General features: G+C 39.5%; 7 protein-coding genes across 7 annotated transcripts; 2 read left to right on the top strand and 5 right to left on the bottom strand.

Annotated features, from left to right (window-relative positions):
• Nucleotides 1-113: 113 nt before the first annotated feature.
• On the top strand, nt 114-2,285 carry KKQ8 (putative serine/threonine protein kinase KKQ8; the record flags this gene model as incomplete). The annotated part of the gene is made up of 1 exon (XM_033911575.1): nt 114-2,285. The coding sequence occupies one exon, from the start codon at nt 114-116 to the stop codon at nt 2,283-2,285; it is 2,172 nt and encodes a 723-aa protein (XP_033767466.1).
• Nucleotides 2,286-2,523: 238 nt separating this feature from the next.
• Nucleotides 2,524-2,940, bottom strand: MRPL38 (mitochondrial 54S ribosomal protein uL14m; the record flags this gene model as incomplete). The annotated part of the gene is made up of 1 exon (XM_033911574.1): nt 2,524-2,940. One exon carries the CDS (start codon nt 2,938-2,940, stop codon nt 2,524-2,526), a length of 417 nt encoding a protein of 138 aa, XP_033767465.1.
• A 419-nt stretch (nt 2,941-3,359) lies between these two features.
• On the bottom strand, nt 3,360-6,146 carry NNK1 (protein kinase NNK1; the record flags this gene model as incomplete). The annotated part of the gene is made up of 1 exon (XM_033911573.1): nt 3,360-6,146. The coding sequence occupies one exon, from the start codon at nt 6,144-6,146 to the stop codon at nt 3,360-3,362; it is 2,787 nt and encodes a 928-aa protein (XP_033767464.1).
• A 426-nt stretch (nt 6,147-6,572) lies between these two features.
• Nucleotides 6,573-7,850, bottom strand: EBP2 (Ebp2p; the record flags this gene model as incomplete). The annotated part of the gene is made up of 1 exon (XM_033911572.1): nt 6,573-7,850. One exon carries the CDS (start codon nt 7,848-7,850, stop codon nt 6,573-6,575), a length of 1,278 nt encoding a protein of 425 aa, XP_033767463.1.
• Nucleotides 7,851-8,071: 221 nt separating this feature from the next.
• On the bottom strand, nt 8,072-11,098 carry SNU114 (U5 snRNP GTPase SNU114; the record flags this gene model as incomplete). The annotated part of the gene is made up of 1 exon (XM_033911571.1): nt 8,072-11,098. The coding sequence occupies one exon, from the start codon at nt 11,096-11,098 to the stop codon at nt 8,072-8,074; it is 3,027 nt and encodes a 1,008-aa protein (XP_033767462.1).
• A 282-nt stretch (nt 11,099-11,380) lies between these two features.
• Nucleotides 11,381-13,237, top strand: TPO5 (Tpo5p; the record flags this gene model as incomplete). Its single annotated transcript, XM_033911570.1, has 1 exon — nt 11,381-13,237. The coding sequence occupies one exon, from the start codon at nt 11,381-11,383 to the stop codon at nt 13,235-13,237; it is 1,857 nt and encodes a 618-aa protein (XP_033767461.1).
• Nucleotides 13,238-13,309: 72 nt separating this feature from the next.
• Nucleotides 13,310-14,821, bottom strand: ZRT3 (Zn(2+) transporter ZRT3; the record flags this gene model as incomplete). The annotated part of the gene is made up of 1 exon (XM_033911569.1): nt 13,310-14,821. One exon carries the CDS (start codon nt 14,819-14,821, stop codon nt 13,310-13,312), a length of 1,512 nt encoding a protein of 503 aa, XP_033767460.1.
• Nucleotides 14,822-15,627: the final 806 nt, after the last annotated feature.

The following is a 15,627-nucleotide window of genomic DNA, read 5'->3' as shown; positions in this document are numbered from 1 at the left end:
AGGTCCCTTTTTTTGTCCTCCGCGTATTTCATTTGAAAAATAAGGAAATTTCATTTTTACTTCAACTAGCCAGTAATTGATTTCATAATGGACTCAAAACATTTACAGCACCAATGGTGACGCAAGAGGAGAAAACGCGCCACAGACCCGTAACAAGAAGAGTCAGGTCATTTTCCGAGTCTTTCAAATGCCTTTTCAAGTCACCTCATTCAAGAGGCTCAAGTCCTATTAATGTCACCCGACTTCCTTATCGGTCGTCGTCTACTTCACCCAAGAGAAGCTCTGAGCCACCAAGACGATCAACTATATCTGCACAATTAGATCCATTGAACTCTCCAGTGCGGCAGCGTAGTTATACATTGAAATGTTGCCCCCCGGGAATGCCACACGCATTTAAACACACAGGAAGTGGTGCTAGTAATAGCCCAACCAGACATCGTTCTATATCCAACAGAGAGCAAGAAATTATTAACAGATTACCAGGAAACAAAAGATCGGATTCTAGTGGTTTTCAAGGCATAGAAAGTCCACGTTCAAGAAGCTCATCCGTTTCGTCATGTGACAGTGCAAATGGAACGACAAGTTCATCAGACAGTCAATGGGCCATGGATTCTTTGTTGGACGACTCAGATGATGACATTACACCGTATCGCGGCTCAAAAAAAGATATACTTAAGAGCAAAGAGTGGGCGCCGTATAATTCCATAAATAACTACAATAAGGAAGCTTTACGCAGGGCAACTTCGTATCCAAGCCCTCTCCCCCCTAAGCAACTTTATAACAAAGGGTTATACACCAGGAGATCACATCCAGATGAAGAAAGTTTAGAGAGCTTACCTCGGTTTGCAGGAGCGGATGTCAAATGTATAATTGAGCAAGATGGCTTCAAGGTTTATGAAGACGGAAGTCATGAACATAATATAAAATTATCGGGTGTAATTGCAAAACTGGAGAAAGGTAACTCTTTGCCGATACATCGACAGGGATCATTATCCAGACCAAAATTAGGTATTACTCTGTCTGGTCTATTTAAACATCATAGAGATGAATGCGATATTGAAAACGCATTATCTCTTTTGCCAAACGTAGAAAAATCTGAAACAAACCATGAGAAAAGAATTAGCCAAAGTCCTGCCGACGGCAATGGCAGCTCGACGATGCCGGAGGGGGAAGATTATCTAAAAATAGTAAATCCTGACGCATCCTTAGGCAGTGATGAGTTGATGTTGATCAATTCGTTGTCAAGCAAAATTCATAAAAGCTTGCAAATTTATTTGCAAGAAAAAAACCTAAAACCGGCTGAGTGCATCAGCGAACAAGCCCCTACCTTCCAAAAAAAGTATGGCCATCCTGTTGGACTGGTTGGTGCAGGAGCCTATGGTGAAGTTAAATTGTGCGCTAGACTTAGAAATGAAAAAGACTCTCCCCCATTTGAGACATATCATGATAGCAAATATATATACTATGCTGTGAAAGAGTTGAAACCCAAAGCAGACAGTGACCTAGAGAAGTTCTGCACAAAAATTACCTCTGAGTTTATTATCGGGCATTCATTGAGCCACTACCATAAAAATGGCAAAAAACCAGCACCTAATATTCTGAACGTATTTGATATCCTGGAAGATAGTTATTCGTTCATTGAAGTCATGGAATTTTGCCCTGCCGGTGACCTTTACGGTATGCTAGTCGGTAAGTCGAAATTAAAAGGCCAATTACATCCGTTAGAAGCCGACTGTTTCATGAAGCAACTGCTTCACGGTGTTAAGTTTATGCATGATCATGGTATCGCTCACTGTGATTTAAAACCTGAAAATATTCTCTTTTATCCACATGGTCTATTGAAAATATGTGATTTCGGTACAAGTTCTGTTTTCCAAACCGCCTGGGAGAGAAGAGTTCACACTCAAAAAGGTGTAATTGGATCAGAACCATACGTAGCTCCGGAAGAGTTTGTCAGTGGAGAATATTACGATCCAAGACTGACTGACTGTTGGAGTTGTGGCGTCGTTTATATAACAATGATATTGGGGCATTATCTTTGGAAAGTAGCTTCGAGAGAAAAAGATATGTCTTATAATGAGTTTTACAAGGAAATGAAGCGTAAAAAACAGTTCAAGGCATTCGAAGAATTAAAGCACGTGAACTCAGAATTGGCCACAACTAGAAAAATCGCATTGTATCGCATCTTTCAATGGGAACCTAGAAAAAGGATTTCTGTTGACAAACTTTTAGATATGCAGTGGATGAAACGTACAAATTGCTGCTTAATATATGATTCTACATAAGGATTTCGTATACATATTTACAACATGCGATCATAGAGTAATACAAGAAAGAAAAGAATGTGCTTGCACAATTAGCGCGTCAGTAGTTCAGTCCATGAGTTTCCAAGGCTAAAGTCATATATTAAAATTTGAGCATTATATACAGGTGGTTGATTAAATAATGACAAATAAGCCTTATTGTCGGTTTGAACTCCTTGAATATAGCTTTAATGAATGGGGGTAAATTTTACCTTTACTCTTATATGACCCTACTTGCTAAAGAGCATATCTTATTGTATCCCTTGTCCTTCAGTGTTCTATCTACACAGCCATCATTAGCCATAATTCTTGTCCCCAGGGGTTCACCAGTATTCTTATTAATCAAAACGCATGCAGTGTCTCCAAATGCAACCGTAGAGCCATCCTTTCTACACATATTACGCTGTTTAGATCTTACGACAATTGCGTGACAAATATCACCTTTTTTAACACGATTGGTATTGGCCGTTCCCGTAATGTTTTGAGTCAAGGGTTTTGCTTTCTGGATAACACAGACTATTCTGTCTCCAACCATTGCTGGACTCTTAGGAGAACCTTTCCTTATCACTTTAATACATTCTGCTAATTGCGCACCTGAATTATCGATCACTTTGATAACTGATTTTAGAAATATCATGTTGCGATGTTATGAAATATTGTCTATTCTGATCTCCAAAAGTTAATAACACGCCGTTCCTCAGATCCGCTGTGCTAATATATCCACACTTCACAATTTATTCCATCCCTTCTATGGGTGCCTTTTCCTCTATCTGTCATTTAGTGAAATGCCTAAAAGCTGCCAAAATCTTTTGAGATTTTGCGCATGTTGCACGAAGCGCAATAAATAGCTGCCAAATAGCTGATGAAGATATCAAAAATCGATGAGTACCAGATATTCACCGAACTGAAATGCCTACGTTTGTTTATTTACATATTCTCGTAATAGTTATTGTGAAGTTCGTTATAATTTATAAAGTAGGAGAAAAAAAAAGTAAAAGAACAAATTCATGTATATATTTTTTCAGTGCAATCAAATCATTAATCATAAGTCATAAGTCATAAGTCATTATCATCATGAATGGCCTCTGTTAGTTTCATTTCGTTTTGAAGGACCTCTTCTATCCTTTCAAGTTTCCACCTCGTATCCAAATCAATCGTCAAACATCCAATAACTGTATCATACAAGCCTTGACCAATCGTCCCTTCAGTCCGTTTCCTGTCAAATTTACACACTTGAGCTAAAGAGAACCGGTCAAATTCACCTACCTTAATGAGAGAGCGTAATCTGGGTTCGAACTCATGATTAAAAGGTAATTTTCCTACTAGCATGGTATACAGCATTACTCCCAAGGCCCAAATATCAGACGCTGGTCCTAAAGGAGAAACGATACTTGGTGAATCCGTTGAGGAATCAAACGGCGAATCCGTAGTCACACCAGATTTCGTGACTGCAGATGCCTTTGCAGAAGATGATATAGAAGATAAATCAGAGGAAGATGATGATGCTGCACTAATTTCCGATTGAGAAGAATCTGGTGAATCATAAATATGCATTTCAATTGATTTTGAACGTCTTGCATCCGAGTACTTTAAAAGCTCTGGCGAAGCGTAAGGTAGAGATCCGATATATTTAGAAGGTTCAGGTCCCAAATTTGAAAAAACTGTTGTCTTGTGCCTCCCATGAAAGGGAATACGATGTTGTGGTTGAGGTTGGGAGGCTGGCTTGTGAAATAAATTAGAAGAAGAAGAAGAGGGTAGTTGATTGAGGTGCTTCAATGAATGAGAGCTAGAGCTAACCATACCTTTCGGTGTGAAGGATTGATGCTTTCGATTTTCAAATTGATATTTCAAGTCTTCACTCGCATCAAAATCGTTGCTTAGCTCGTCAGGCAAAAAATTGGTTGTGGGATATTTTACCAAATTCGTTTGTTCACTATTTTTTCTTTTTCTGTGTCCATTGCTACGACTAATGTTTTCATCGGAAGTATCATTACGATAAATACACTTCTCATCAAAGTGACAACTCATTCCAAAATCACACAGGAAAACTTTCCAATCCGATTTTTTTCCTTCTTTCTGTAAGAGACAGTTTTCTAATTTTATATCGCCATGAACAATCCTCTTAGAATGCATGTATTTCAAAGCAGATAGTAATTGTATGCTCAAAAAAATTGTCATTCTACATCTTTCTGCAAACGGTACCTTCGAACGTTTGAATTCGTCCCAAGATATTACTAAGTCGTACAAGGTACCATCGTTAATTCTTTCCGTCAAACAGTACATTGCATAGTTGTCATCAAGCTTCCAGTCTAAAAGGGGAAGTATTCTATTATGCTTCAAAGTCCTCCATATGGCTACTTCTCTCAACACATGTTTCTTAATATTTTGGTGCCCTTTAAATTTCACAATTTTTATCACTCTACCTACACCGGTTTCGATATCAAAACATTCACGTATAATGCCCCATGCCCCAAAACCTATAATTTTACCTAATCGGTGACCTAGTATTTCCATACCTTTATCATCTGGTCTTCCACTACCACCAGCGCTTCCACTCAAGGGGTTCGAATTCATTTTAGCTATTGACGTCATGGAAGGTGAAAAAGAGCTCAAAAACTGGGATGCAATGGAACCGTGCCTGGATCTTTGCAGTGGACGCGCATTTACATGGTTATCATTACTGTTGTTGGACGCGTTTCTGCTATTGATGTTACTATCATTAACCGTGGCCTCCGAAACTGAAGCATTATTAGCAAACCCAGCAAGAGAAAAGTTACTTCTTGAAGATGTTAACATGAATTTTTTAACTAGCGACATCACGGCCTTGTAGTCGTGAGAAGGTGCATGCTCAATGATGACTTTTTTCCTTTGAGTGTACGGTAAGTTCAAAAAATTCCTGGGAAGTTTCTGAATCAAATCCATCATATCGTTGGGACTTATTTGTAGCTCTGACAAAGTCGATAACGTGGTAGTCGGAAGAAAATTTAATGATGAAGCATTTGAATCGAACGATGCAGGTACTGCAGAACTTTGAGTGGGAAGCGAATACTTTAATTTCGCAAGCGAAAATTTATTATTCTGTGTTATGCTATTGTTATTGCTATTAGTCGTATATGAGGACCGTCTTTCCGCTTCTAAGTTGGAGAGAGGTGTAAATATTGGTTGGCCGTTCCTGGGCAGAGGAATAGGCTTGACCTTAGAGTGCAAACCCCTTGATAAAAGAGAATCATCTGGACTTAATGAATCGTTGTTCTCTTGTGAAAAACTATCTCTTCGAAGCTTGTTTCGGGTCAATATTGCATCTGGTGAGCTCCAAAGTTCGTAGTTGCTCTTGTCATTGTTTTTGATTTGTACCTGCGGAGTGGCGCTGCTCCTGAACTCATACAAGTCGTCACTGGACTTTTGCCAGTCATTTACTAGCTTTGTAAAGTCCAAATCTGGAACGTACTCTGCTCCCATAGCGTATAAAGACTGTTTGCCACACGGATCTCCCAGCTCTAGGCCGCCGGGTCCCTCTTCAGGATTTACTTGAATACTCGCAGTATCCTCCGGCTGTGATCTCGCATGTAGTTGTACCAGAGTAGTTCTTGATGGATGCTCATGTTCCATCTTGTAAATTTTCTTGGGCCTGAAATATAGTGTATCGCTGCTATTGACCCTGTTGAACACCGGCTCGCTAGCAGGTATATCAATTCCTACCAAGCCTCGCAGGTCCCTTCCATAGCTGCGGTTCGAGGCTGGAGACCCAGATATCGGTGAAACCATACCAGAGGAATGTTGTGATGAACGTGGTGATGACATCGGACTCCCATTTTGTCGAAGCTGTCGCTGCGACGTAAACATTCGTTCTTTTGGACCTTTTTTTTTAAAAAAGACTTCTTCCTTAGATAATAACAGCGCTAGCTGATTGCGTATCTTCTTGTTTGCCTCTCCGATGACTCAAAGGAGCATAAGATCCCCCACTGAGTGTTGTTGTTGAATCCAATTATCTAATCTGTTCCCCACTCACGGGGAGAACGCAACGCCATACACAAAGTTCCGGAACCTTTTCACTCCGGCCATTAATATTAGCGCCGGTTCTAGGTTTTTTTAGGCAAATAAGCAAGGTCTTTCTCGTTGTTTTCTCACCATCTTGGCAGGGTTAGATAACGCCTTCCAGGTCTTCGTTTGATTTAATTCTATTTTATACTAATGTACAAAGAGATGATAGATAGTTGTATATACTCTACGGTCAGGGGAGTTCCACAGTGTTCTTGCCAACATACCGGCTTAGAATCTTCTGGTACGTCTGCTCTTTCCTCGTCTATTGGTCTTACCCTTCATTTTCTTAGAAGAAAAGCCGCTAACATCAGCAGAAGAGGTAGCATCATTCTTCCTCTTGAATCTCTTCATGCCTCCTTGGCCATATTTGGCATTCTTTGCGGCTCTCTTTCCGTTGGGCCTACCTCTGTCGGACCTTTTTTCTTCAACTTCTTCTTCTACACCGACGTTAAACTCGGAGTGATCGATCTCGTTGTGCTTTCTTTTGTTCTTCAAAGATTTGATCTTGTCCAGCGTTTCTCTCTTTTCCAATTGACGTTTCTGTAAGGTAGCATTTTGGACTTGCTTACCGAATTTCTTCAATTGCCTTTGTCTTCTAGCTTCTTCACGTGCCTTCTTGTCACTGGCTTCTTCGATTAGCTTACCCTTAATCTTGTCCATGTGCTCATCACTTTTCACCATTTCAGCAAAGTAATCCAATGGTCTTTTAAAGGCTACTTTTAGTCCCTTTAATTCGTCACGTGCCACTAAAACGGCGTCCAGTGATTGCTTATAAAATGCTAGTTCCCTCTCAGTATCATCGTATATGTCCTTAATTTGTTCATCGGTGTTGGTCTCTGACGTGATGCTTTGGTGCTCTTGAAATGAATGTTTCTTCCATGGCAGTTGTACCCTTTCCAAGGCATGTTTCATGGCTTTTGTGTTGTTGATGGTTAGTTTATGATGTGGAACAACATCTGCATCAGAATCAAATTCGACATCAGACAATGGAACATCTTGCTCTTCTTCTTTTTCTTCTTCTTCTTCTTCTTCAGCGACTATATCCGCATCCTCCTGTTGTTCAGAATCATTTTCGGACTCGGACTCATCTTCAGACTCAGAATCACTCTTGGCCAGTTTTTCGAGATCTAGTCTTCCTTCATCTTCCCCTTCTTCCTCTTCATCATCGCCAGATTCATCCTTGTCACCAAATTTATCCTTTTGAGCCTTGATAGCTACATCTTCTTGCGTCTTTTTCAATTCTTTCTTCAACTTTCTTTTCTCTTTTTTGGAAAGAGCTTGGCTTTGGTACCCTTCGGTAGCGGTAGCGGTAGCAACTTCTTTCTTAGCACCGACCTTCTTTTCTTGTTTGTCAAGCTTTTTCAAATCAGTGGCTGAAACGATGGTTGGTTCTTCCTTCTTCAATTCTTGGGATTTCTTTTTTTTTAGGTCATTTTCAAGCTTGTCAGCTTTTTCAATTTCCTTTTGGTGCGAAAGCAACTCCTTCAACTTAAAACCTTTAGCCATTCTCTATACACTGCTGTTCAATTAACTACACTTTGTTGCTGTTCAACTACCCAGCAGGATGAAATTTTATAAAGCTCATCTCATCTGTATTTGGGCAGAAAATAAAAATTTTTCAGTTTTCCGATGAGCAATTACATCACTAATTACGAAACCATTTATAGGCATTGCTAAATAAAAATGCTGACCATACGTTTTGTATAATTCTTATATACGCGAAGGGTTTACGGTACTAAGCCGTTTTCTCTTAATTGCACATATAGTTCAGCGCTTACATACTTTTCTAGCGTTGGGCCATCATTTGACATAAAGCCACCCGTAGAAATACCCTTCCGCCTTCTTGTTTTCATCACAAAATCACGGCTCAAACTATTGATAGGTGCGGGTTTTAACTTTGGAATAAATGCATCTTTATCCAAAACACCCCCAGGCACCTTTCTCCATATCTTGTGCCAAAAGTACAGCTGACACATGCCAAGACCATTCGTAGATAATCTCAAATCTGTCTCAAATCCTGCAGATTCGATAACTGGAATTTGTCCACGAATCTCCAATAATGGCGTCCCCGCCACTTTTATTGTCGTGTATATCCTGCTTCCACGTCTCTTCTTTACGAGTTCTTCAACTATTGGTAGCAATGGAGCATGAACCGTGATGTCAACTTCATAAATGGGCTCCAGCAAAGTTGGAGTTGCTGTCAGCAATCCAACGTAACAGGCTTTTCTCATCAATGGAATAATTTGACTTTTCATAACATCAATGTTTATATCTGAAGGTACTGTGATCGATAACAGTTTATACTGTACGCCATAAAGCGGTTCTTCCGCCAAGGGCCCCTCTTTCACAGCCCAGTAAAATCCTTGTATTATCTGTTGCCTATATTTGGATAATAATTCAGGACTAATTTCATCGGGTAAAGTATCATTAATCAACACATTGCCATTATAAAAAGACCAAACGTTCCTTGATGCCAAAGAATCCCACCCATACTCTGTTCTCAATATCTTGGATAATTTCCTTGGATTGCTCATTATTCCGTCAACATCCAAGTAGTTTTGGCCTTTTCCCAATGTGTTCTTGCTCAAGTCCTGGATCATTTTAAAATCCATTGGTTCGGCAGTTACACTAATCGATAGACCCACAGAATTTTCATCATTCAGGCGGGATATGGAATTATTTACAGGTATTGAGGCGAATGATTCATTTGAGCAACTTTCAGAGAAAACGGTTAAAGGATCAGATATTTTAATTTCTATATTTGCATAGTTTGTTCTCAAATCATACAACAAACAATCCATATATAGTTCCCCATTTCCCAGTATAACATGTTCACCAGATTCCTCAACTTTGATAATAACACCTGGATAGTATTTCGAAACTTTGTTCAGAGCATTCAATAACTTTGGTAATTCTCTTGGTAGCAAAGGCTGGAGAACGATTTTGAAAACAGCCTGATTAATATAATCCAAGGGTTTAAAATATTTTAGTTGCTTCATGTCTTCCTTACCTGTTGCAGAGTACAACGTAGCAGATTTAATATACGCACCAGAAATACCTTTTATCAGCACTATTTGTCCTTTTTGTGCTTTATGTAGCGGGTAGACATATCTACCGCCTAATAAGCCAAGTTCTTCAACCTTACATACAGGTGCTTCGTCATCGTCATCGTTCTCACCTTCGTCTAAAGTTTCTGTCTCTGAATCATGTAATTGTCTATTTTGACGTGATTCAGATTGTGACGTATCTAGTATACGCACTGTATCCCCTCTCTTTAAAAGGCCAGAGTATATCCGTACAAGGGACCACTCTGCTCCACCATAATCCAGAGTTTTCAGTACATGGGCCCATAGAGTTTCTTCTGAAGTATTTTTGCCTGAACTTGAAAGATGGGCTACCTTATTGTCGAATAATTCTAATGGCTCATAACATCTTGTTATTGAATCCACAAGACCGGTTTGTTCCCTAAATATTAGTTGTAAAACGTGTTTTAAAAACGGTTGTGGATCGTACTTGAGGGCCTCCTGACTCAGAGTAACTCTAAAGCTGGACCTTAACAAATTCTTTAATTTATCTTTCTCCATAGATAAAGCGTAAGAAAATATTTTATAGAGCGGAATGAGGATAAACTCAACGAAAGTTGGGTACTTTTCCACATTGCTAAATGGTTTTGTCCGAAAATTGCCCTTATAATAGTAAACGCTACCCCAGAGCCGTGCAGTAAAGTCGTCCATCTTAGAAGGAGGCATCAAGTGGGAATAGTAATAAGAAACAAACTCCTTGACAGTAAATGTGAAGCCCAGCTTTGTAGATGCAAAAATTATATTATTGCGTATTGGTGAAAACACTTGTCCCTTGGTGAACGAGTTGATATCTGCAATTATATGACTTAACTTCAAATATGCGTCCGTTGGTGGCAACTTTAAATCTAGAATTAATCTGTCGAGCTTGTTTAAAACAAAACACATGGCTAATTTATTTCTAATGCTTTGTTTTATCAATTGCTCCACTACGCATGTAACGCCTTCTACAACATCTATCACGATTAAAACCAAATCACTTGCTGCAAGCGCGACTGCCGTTTCGTCCATAAAATTAACATGCCCTGGAGCATCCAAAAAGTTTATCATGTTAGACTTGGATTTTAAATCGGTGCAAAGTAGAGTGGAACCATTAAGTTTGATGGAAACGCCCCGATCTATCTCTTGCTTCAGATTATCCATATATCTCAGCGGTTTCCATCCAAGTTCTATTTTCTTAGACATATCTGGGATGCGTTTGTGCGAATCTATTACTAGGAGATCCATCAGAGAGCTCTTACCTGAGTGAAGAGGTCCAATTACACCGACATTGATTATCCTTTCTGGAATATCAGCCATTGACAGCATATAGTCTCGGTTATATCTAGTCTTCGGAACGTTTTTTTTTAACTGTGTAAAAATTGTATGCTCTTGCAACTTGGTTCGCTCTGCAACCGGCTCTACTAATGGAGTCTTCGCTGACTGTTTGTTCTCGGTTTCTATTAATACTTCCACTTCCTTACCATAAGGATGGTCCAAGGCTGTTCCAACTTCATTGTAGCCTTCCGACGAGGTGAACTGTCTGCTCTCAATCTCATTGTTCTTGCCGCTCTCCTCTAACGTACCGGTTTCATATTCTTCCTGCTCATCCAGCGCACTTTCTTCTTCATCGGAATCAAAAGGATCAACTCCGACCAAATTTCCAAACTCGTCGAATAAATCGTCGCCTTCCATTTTGCTATGTTAGGTACTATTGTATATCACTTCTGTAAAAAAGGCAGTCAGCCATCGTCAGCCGTTGGTAAGTAATATTCCAAAGCCTTGTTTTCTGCCACTTTTGAAATTTTTCAGGCCTTTCCGGCATTAAAATTTCCGCAATGAGGCTTTAACAATCATTAATCATCCCATAAGTATAAGCCGAAAGAACAGATCATTACTTCGATTAAATACATTAGCCCGTGAATTCGTTTGTAATCGTACTATAGGTTAAACAGAAATAAATCCAATAAATGGAAAATGCCAGAGTATACGCTACTGGCTGATAATATAAGGGAAAATATTGTCCATTTCGATCCGAATGATTTATTCGATAACTTGCATACCATTGTCCATGAAGATGACAGCCAAGAGAACGAGGAGGCGGAGCATTTCAATTATGACCAGGTTTTGGATAAATCTCTATTGTCAAGAAGTTCTATTGTCGGTCTCGGTTTAGGATTAATGAGTCCAGTACTAGGTATGTGCACTAGTATGGCCATTGGGCTAATTAATGGCGGTCCGTTGACTATAATGCTAGGTTTCTTAATCAGCGGAGTGTGTATATGGTTTTCATCGCTTTCTCTTGGTGAGATTGTTTCAAAATTTCCAATGGAACTGCATGTCGGTAGTGCCATGTTGGCCCCAGAGAAGCTGAAATTAGTATGTTCATGGTACACTGGTTGGTTAATGCTCATAGGGAATTGGACTATGAGCACCAGTATTACTTTTGCAGGTGCACAACTAACCATTTCTTTGATTTTGATGACAAACTCTGACCTAATATCTGAAGCACATTTGATTTTTTACACGGTCATTGTATTCTACTTAGTAGTGACTGTTGTAGGCCTCGTGAATTTGAAATTTGCAAGATTCATTGAAACAATAAACAAGGTTTGTGTTTATTGGATCATATATGCCATTATATTTATTGATATTCTTCTACTAGTATTCCACAAAGGTAAGTTTAGATCTTTGAAATACGCACTATTTCACTTTGATAATAATCTGTCAGGGTACAAAAGCGCATTTCTTTCCTTCATCATTGGGTTCCAACAATCTAATTTCACGTTGCAAGGTTTCAGTATGTTACCTGCTTTAGCTGATGAAGTCAAAGTCCCTGAAAGGGACATTCCACGTGGTATGTCGAATGCGGTATTGTTGTCTGCGTTTTCGGGGGTCATTTTTCTTATACCAATAATGCTGATCCTTCCTGATAATGATCTGCTCTTTACAAACCATAAAGTTTTGCCAATAGTGAACATTTTCACAAAGTCAACTGATTCATTGGTCCTGTCTTTTTTTTTAGTGCTCTTAATTTTAGGGAACCTATTATTTTCTGGAATTGGCTCAATTACTACGTCTTCTCGTGCTGTTTATAGTTTTAGTCGTGACCAGGCTATACCATACTACGATAAATGGACGTATGTCGAGCCAAATTCTCAGTCAAAAGTTCCCAAAAATTCTGTTGTGTTGAGTATGGTAATATCATACTTCCTGGGACTATTAGCATTAATTTCGACAGCTGCATTTAATGCTTTTATAGGTGCCGCTGTACTATGTCTTTGTTCCGCAACTTTTATTCCCTTAGTCTTGGTGTTGTTTACAAGAAGAAGAGCCATTCAAAGTGCGCCAGTAAAAATTAGGTATAAGTTTGGTTGGTTCATCAACATCGTTTCTATTGCGTGGTTATTATTATCTATGGTTTCTGTTTGCCTACCGACGCAAATGCCTGTAACTTTCAAAACAATGAATTATGCTTTAATGGTCTACATATTCTGTATTTTGGTTATTACTGGTCTTTATTTCAGATGGGGCAAGTATAATTTTAGATTGCCTTTGGCAGATGACATTAAGGCACCAATTCCCAGCGATCCGGAAGAAACTGTTTTTGAACTAGAAGATAGTAATGTTGAGCATACTCTGAACTCTGGAGCTACAGTGAAAGAACCTGCAGGAGAAAACTCAGAAGAAAGCTTCATGAAGATACATCCTAGGGATAGTTCTGAAAATCCCTTTGAAGAAAATGAAGAAAATGTGATAACCGATTATAGTGATGAGCATTATACAGGAGAACAAGGATTTGATCTTGCTGATGATCGTAGATACGATATATGATCGCGGTTAGAGGCCGTCATTTAGGTGGGAAAGATTTATATAGAAAGAAAGAATGTACGTACATTTAATTTATCAAGTGAATAGGGCGCTCGCTAGAATTAGCAAAACGCCAGTACAGCACCATTTCAAGCAAGTTGTGCCGGAACTATGGGACTGCTTCATTTCTTCATCACCTTCTCCCTGATGATGATGATGTCCATCGCTAAACCCGATACCAGTCTGGAACATCTGCAAACCGATCACTAATAGGAACCCCGCGGTGATGCTTAGTAAAAGATCCATGTTGGGTTCGTGATCCCTTGGAGTACTGCCCCTAAAGATGAAATAACCTATCAATGCACCCAATGGTTGAGAACCACCGCCGAGAACGGTGGTAATCAAAATAGCAACCCATTTGGATTCAAATGCAGTGTAAAATGGTAACGTCATTGCAAACCCTTCGACGAAATTATGGATTGTCAAACTTAAAAAAATGGAAAACCCCAAGGATTTCGATGAGTCTGATCTATTGGTGTAAAAAATAATAAACCCTTCAGGAAATTTGTGTAATGCAAGAACTAGACAAGTTTGCATACCGATAGACAATAATTTGGAAAAAGGAGTCTCTAAGTGATGATGGTGAGGGTATAATGAAACATTGTCTGGATGACGTTGTGTTTCTGCCAATAAGGCCGGATTCTCAGTTATATCGCTTCCCAAAGATGATGCAGAAGAGCGCGACTGCTGGTTGAAGCCATAATTTTCGGACGATTCAGGAGAATGATGATGATGGCTCGAAAGAAAATTCTTACGGTACAATGACAGGTTTTCAAGGTCGTAACCAACATTATTTTCCATGCATACAAGGCCGCGATGATCCTTATTATCGGATTGTACGTTATCTTCTGGTTCGTCGCCTCCGCGGGGGACATTTCTTTCGCTTTGAGAAGACTTTATCACTGGTGGGACACATGCGATATATTCCGGTTGCTCTGATTGTAAGAGCGGAGTGCACTTGTTCAAATCGCAACACTCACCTTCTGACTTCCTTCTCGTTAGCAAGTCAATCAAGGACATTTTCTTTTTCATTTTGGGTCTATTGCTATCCTTTGTAATCAATGGGTCATTTTCAGAAACACTTGAAGTGGAAGTTAGATAATCATGGTCAGAGGGGCCATTTTCTATATCACAATTGTTGCCAAAATGCGAATCCGAATCCGAATGTGAATGCGAGTGCGAATGCGAGTGTGATTGTGGGTGTACATGTGAATCCGGGCTATGATCAGATTTATCGGCACAGTGTACCAGAGACTCGCTGGCGAAAGCATGAACAAGGTAGTTTAGGAAAAAACTGAGGCAAATACCTAGAAGCAACCCAGGAAATACCTTGAACCGGTTTGATTTTTCGATTCGAGGCAACAACATATATAGTGAAGTAGTGATCATAGATCCAGCACTTAGAGAAAGGCCATAGTTGACCAACTTAGATTGGCTATTCCGCTTGCTATCAAAGGCAACCGATAACAACGGCACACACAAGGCCCCGAGTATACACAGCACTGACGATATCAGGGAAAACAACAACCACCGGGGAATTCTTTCCATTTTCTTGCGTTTCTTTACTGTACTACCTGAATGAATAGCGAAATACACTAACGTACAATTTTTGAAATCCAATACCATGTATAAATAAATGATATACCTGTGGGTGAAATCATCTCACTTGTCTTCATAAAAAAAGTTCAATACCCTTAAGGTAGTTGTCACAACCCACGGAGCAGTTTTAAAGGTGCAAAATAGAAAGAATGGTCACGTTTGAGCGATTCATTGACCATGAGGGCATATAGTTTTATTGAGTTGTCGGTAATTGGGTTTACAGTAGAGTGTGCAATATCTGTTTCAATGTCTTATCCTCAATTCCAGCTTAAATATGTGTCAAATCTTAGGCGGATGTGGTGCACGGAGCTTACGGCCTATTGGTAGTTTAATCATTGGAACTTTTTTTATTTGAGGAATATGGTGAGAAGAGAGAGATTTTAGTGGAGGACCAAAAGGAGTGAAGTACAAGTGAGCTGTATCTAGGATTTGTTAATACGCGAGTGTTGTTTTGCTTTAGACGGTAGAAATTATTGTTATTTTTGTTTGTTTGTTTGTCTCTATTTTTGGGTACACGTGCGTGTTTCTTCTAGTGGATGGTTCGAACGAAGCAGGTTCTCAGGATTGATTGATTGATCTACTTTAGTGTGTAACGATCTGCGACTAGCTTTCGTTGCTACCAATATATAAAGAAAAAAAAGAGTGTGTGTGTTTGGAGTGTCTTAAACCCCGTTGGTGAGAGGCTCCAGTACCATTTGCCTGTTAAAACTGTCTTGTGTGTGACTTTGTAGAGAAGGTGGAAGAAGGTGAGCTTA

This window comes from Saccharomyces paradoxus, chromosome XI (assembly GCF_002079055.1).
Source record: "Saccharomyces paradoxus chromosome XI, complete sequence".
Taxonomy (NCBI): domain Eukaryota; kingdom Fungi; phylum Ascomycota; class Saccharomycetes; order Saccharomycetales; family Saccharomycetaceae; genus Saccharomyces; species Saccharomyces paradoxus.
The sequence above is the reverse complement of the archived record's forward strand: the minus strand, read 5'-3'. Positions and strand labels throughout refer to the sequence as shown.